Raw genomic sequence first — 3,398 nt, 5'->3', positions numbered from 1 at the left:
GTCCCTGTCCAACTCAGAGTCACTGCAAACTAAACTTTCATACAGACGATGACTTGTTAATACTGCCAGGCGCTGGGAACGGGTGACGGGGTGGATCAGTGGATGATTCCCTGTTCTGTTCACTCCCTCTGGGGCACCTGGCACTGGCCACTGTCGGAGACAGGACACTGGGCTGGACGGACCTTTGGTCTGACCCGGTACGGCCGCTCTTATGTCCTATACACTGAAATGTGGCACAGGGTTTCTATTCCATTTTATTTATTTATAATTACAAGATCAAAGAGAGAAAGTCTCCCACTGTTCAGTCACAGCGGGGCTGGGGCACTTCTGGATTTTGACGTCAGCACGTCGTTTTTAAGGGAGGTGAAATTTGGGGGCACGCAAGCCAAATCCGCCCCCTGAAAGGGGGGACGGTCGGAGGCGCCGGCCCCGGGGTGCTCCAGGGCCTAATTGCAGAAGTCGCCCTGGCAGCAGGTGTAGGAGGTGGCGTAGGTGACGCCGGCCCAGGTCGCCGTGTCCTGGGTGCTGCATTTCACCTCGTCCAGGCAGTTCTTCCGCACAATCATCTTGTGACCAGCTGCGGGGAGAGAGAGAGAGAGGGAATGAGAGGAGGAAACAAGAGACCGAAGGAAGGAGGGAGGAACCAAGGGAAAGAGAGAGAACGAAAAAGAGAGAACGAAAGAGAACAGAAGAACGAGAGAGAAAACGAGGGAATAAGAAAAGGAACAAGAGAGTGTGATAGAGCCAGAGAACAAGGGAAGGGGACGGAGACCGAGAGAGAGACATGGAGCCGGAGAACGAGGGAACGGGACAGGGACCGACAGAGTGACAGAGCCGGAGAAGGAGGGAAGGAGACGGAGCCGGAGAAGGAGGGAAGGGGATGGGGACTGACAGAGAGTGACAGAGCCGGGGAAGGAGATGGAGCTGGAGAAGGAGGGAACGGGACAGGGACCGACAGAGAGTGACAGAGCCGGAGAAGGAGGGAAGGAGACGGAGCTGGAGAAGGAGGGAAGGGGATGGGGACCGAGAGGGAGCGACGGAGCCGGAGGAGGGGGAAGGAGACAGGGACCGAGCGGGAGGGTCCCCAGGGAGGGGGAAGGAGCCCGGAGCCGCGGGCAGGGCCGTTACCTGCGTGGCCCCGGACGGTGGCGCAGAGCTGCCCGGCCGGGCAGGTGACCGGGCTGAGGTCACAGGGGGCGTCGAACGCGGTGAAGTCGCATTTCAGGCACTGCAGGGCCACGCCTGGGAACGGGAACAGGGGTGAGACCGGGCCCCCCCCAGCCAGGCACTGGGGGCTGCTCCCCCGGGGGGTCCCTGCCCACAGCCGGGCCTGTCCCAGCCCCGCGACAGCGCCCCCTGGGGGGAGCCCCAGGGAACGAGCCGGGGAGCTGGGACTCAGGCAGGGAGGTCTGGGGGGGCAGGAGCAGTTGCGGGGGCTGCGGTTGCGGTGGGGGAAATAAGGGGCCGGGAGTCAGGTCACGGGTGGGTCAGGGGTTAAGGGGATGGGGGTGGGGGTGAGGCTGGGGGCCTGAGGGGGGGAGGTCGGGCGCTGCCCAGGCCTCATGTTGGGGGGGGGCAGGGAACACAGCCCCCTGCTAGCCCTGCCCTGCCCCCCCAGCCCTGACGGTGCCCCTCACTCCCGACCCGCAGCCCCTGCCAGCCCAGCCCTGCCCCCCCCAGCTCTGCCGGTGCCCCTCACTCCCGACCCGCAGCCCCTGCCAGCCCAGCCCTGCCCCCCCCAGCTCTGCCGGTGCCCCTCACTCCCGACCCGCAGCCCCTGCCAGCCCAGCCCTGCCCCCCCCCCAGCCCTGCCGGTGCCCCTCACTCCCGACCCGCAGACCCTGCCAGCCCAGCCCTGGGCTCCCCGCCCCCCCCCCCCCCACACGGACACGTCCTAATAATCTTGGGCCCAGGGGCAAAGTGCGACTCCTCTGGGACGGGAACCAAGGGAGGAAACTGTTGCGCAGCTAAAAATATTCCTCCTGGGCCCTGAGCGAAGTGGCAGCCGGTCGGGGGGGGGGGGGGGGCCTCCAGTGCCAGACACGGGGCTGGATGGGCCTTCGGGCTGAGCCGGTCTGGCCGCTCTCATGTTCTTCACTCGGGAGGAATCCCCTGAACTCCGGCTGCGCCTCGCCCAGTGGCCTGAGTTGGGGAATTAAACTCCCCGGGTCGGGGAGGGGAGCGGAGCCTTTGGGGACAGAGCGGGGAATTTCCGTGATGTTCTGCATGACAGCTGGGGGCGTGCCTCAGTTTCCCCAGGGCTGCATGCGGGGGGGGGGGTTGCTGGTGCAGAGGACCGGGTGTGACCTGGCCCGGCAGTCGGGACCCCAGACAATGGCCGGAGATTGGGGAACCCGGCGAGTGGTGAGCGGAAGAGCTGAGGCGAGAGGACAGAAGGGGGGGGCCGAGGGGGCCTGTTTACCGGGACCGAGGCCAAAGGGCTGTCGGGGGGGGGGCGATTGGCTGGAGGGAGGGGGCTGCTGGGCGGGGGACAAGGAGCAGCCGGGGCCCCAGGGGCCGGGGCCGGACCCAGCTGGCCGGGCTGCGACTGGCCTGGCCCGAGCCCCCCGAGACCCGCCTGGGCTGGGTTCGGCTGGCGGAGAGTCCGAGCAGGCTGGGGATCGGGGGGGGGTCACTCCCTCTGGGGGGCTCCCGGGGGCTGGGGCGAGGGGACTCCCCACGGGGCCCACGGCAGAGCCAGGCGCTGGAGGCTCGGAGGTGCAGGCCTGGGGGGCGGCGGGGCCAGAGGGCCTGACCCCGGCGCAATCTTCCCGGGGGGCTCGCGCCGAAGGGGGGCTCCTCCCATGGGGCCGTACGGAGGCCTGGGAGTCCGGGACCCCTTGAAATCCTCCTCAGCGCCGTGGCAGCGAGTTATGCTTGGCGGGGCGGGGGCTCTGGTGAGGCAGGGACTGGGGACATACAGAGCGACCCCCCAGGCGGGGGCGGGGCGAAGACCCCCGGGTTTCGCGGCTCACCCAGGCCGGCACAGGCCAGAACGGCCAGGCCCAGGAGCAGAGCTTTGCCCATGGGCGGCTCCGGGCGAGGCGGCTGCCGGGCGGGTTGTGGACGCTCGGGGCCGGCGGCTGAGGCTGCGTCTGGCCGCGTCGGTCTGGCCGACACACACACACGGGCGGGTTGCGGCTGAGGCTGCGTCTGGCTGCGTCGGTCTGGCCGACACACACGGCCGGGCGGGTGGGGCCGCGGAGCGACACGTGAACCCGGGGGCCCGACTGACACAAGCTGTAAACACACCGACGTGCGCAGCTGACACAGAGCCGGGGGTTGGGCGGAGACGTATTTGTACAGATGGAGCAAACACACACACACACACACACACAGAGTCACACACACACAGACCCAGCAGGGACACACACACACACAGTCACACACACAAATAC

General features: G+C 67.5%; 1 protein-coding gene across 1 annotated transcript; it reads right to left on the bottom strand.

Annotated features, from left to right (window-relative positions):
* Nucleotides 1-236: 236 nt before the first annotated feature.
* LOC123344933 (protein Bouncer-like) lies at nt 237-3,173 on the bottom strand. Its single transcript, XM_044981441.1, has 3 exons — nt 2,976-3,173; nt 1,129-1,242; nt 237-577 (listed from the first exon to the last, which is right to left on the bottom strand). The coding sequence occupies exons 1-3, from the start codon at nt 3,025-3,027 to the stop codon at nt 447-449; spliced, it is 297 nt and encodes a 98-aa protein (XP_044837376.1). The 5' UTR covers nt 3,028-3,173; the 3' UTR covers nt 237-446.
* Between the last annotated feature and the right edge of the window lie 225 nt (nt 3,174-3,398).

This window comes from Mauremys mutica, chromosome 12 (assembly GCF_020497125.1).
Source record: "Mauremys mutica isolate MM-2020 ecotype Southern chromosome 12, ASM2049712v1, whole genome shotgun sequence".
In the NCBI taxonomy this organism is placed as follows: domain Eukaryota; kingdom Metazoa; phylum Chordata; order Testudines; family Geoemydidae; genus Mauremys; species Mauremys mutica.
Note: the sequence above shows the minus strand (reverse complement) of the source record. Positions and strands in the feature narration are given on the sequence as shown.

Bases quoted from the DNA above. Each gene is read 5' to 3' on its own strand.
- LOC123344933 (XM_044981441.1), bottom strand. From the start codon at position 3,027: ATGGGCAAAGCTCTGCTCCTGGGCCTGGCCGTTCTGGCCTGTGCCGGC. The intron at 1,243-2,975 runs GTGAGCCGCGAA...TCCCGTTCCCAG, and splicing joins TCTGGCCTGTGCCGGCCTGG to GCGTGGCCCTGCAGTGCCTG. The intron at 578-1,128 runs GTAACGGCCCTG...CTCTCCCCGCAG, and splicing joins CACCGTCCGGGGCCACGCAG to CTGGTCACAAGATGATTGTG.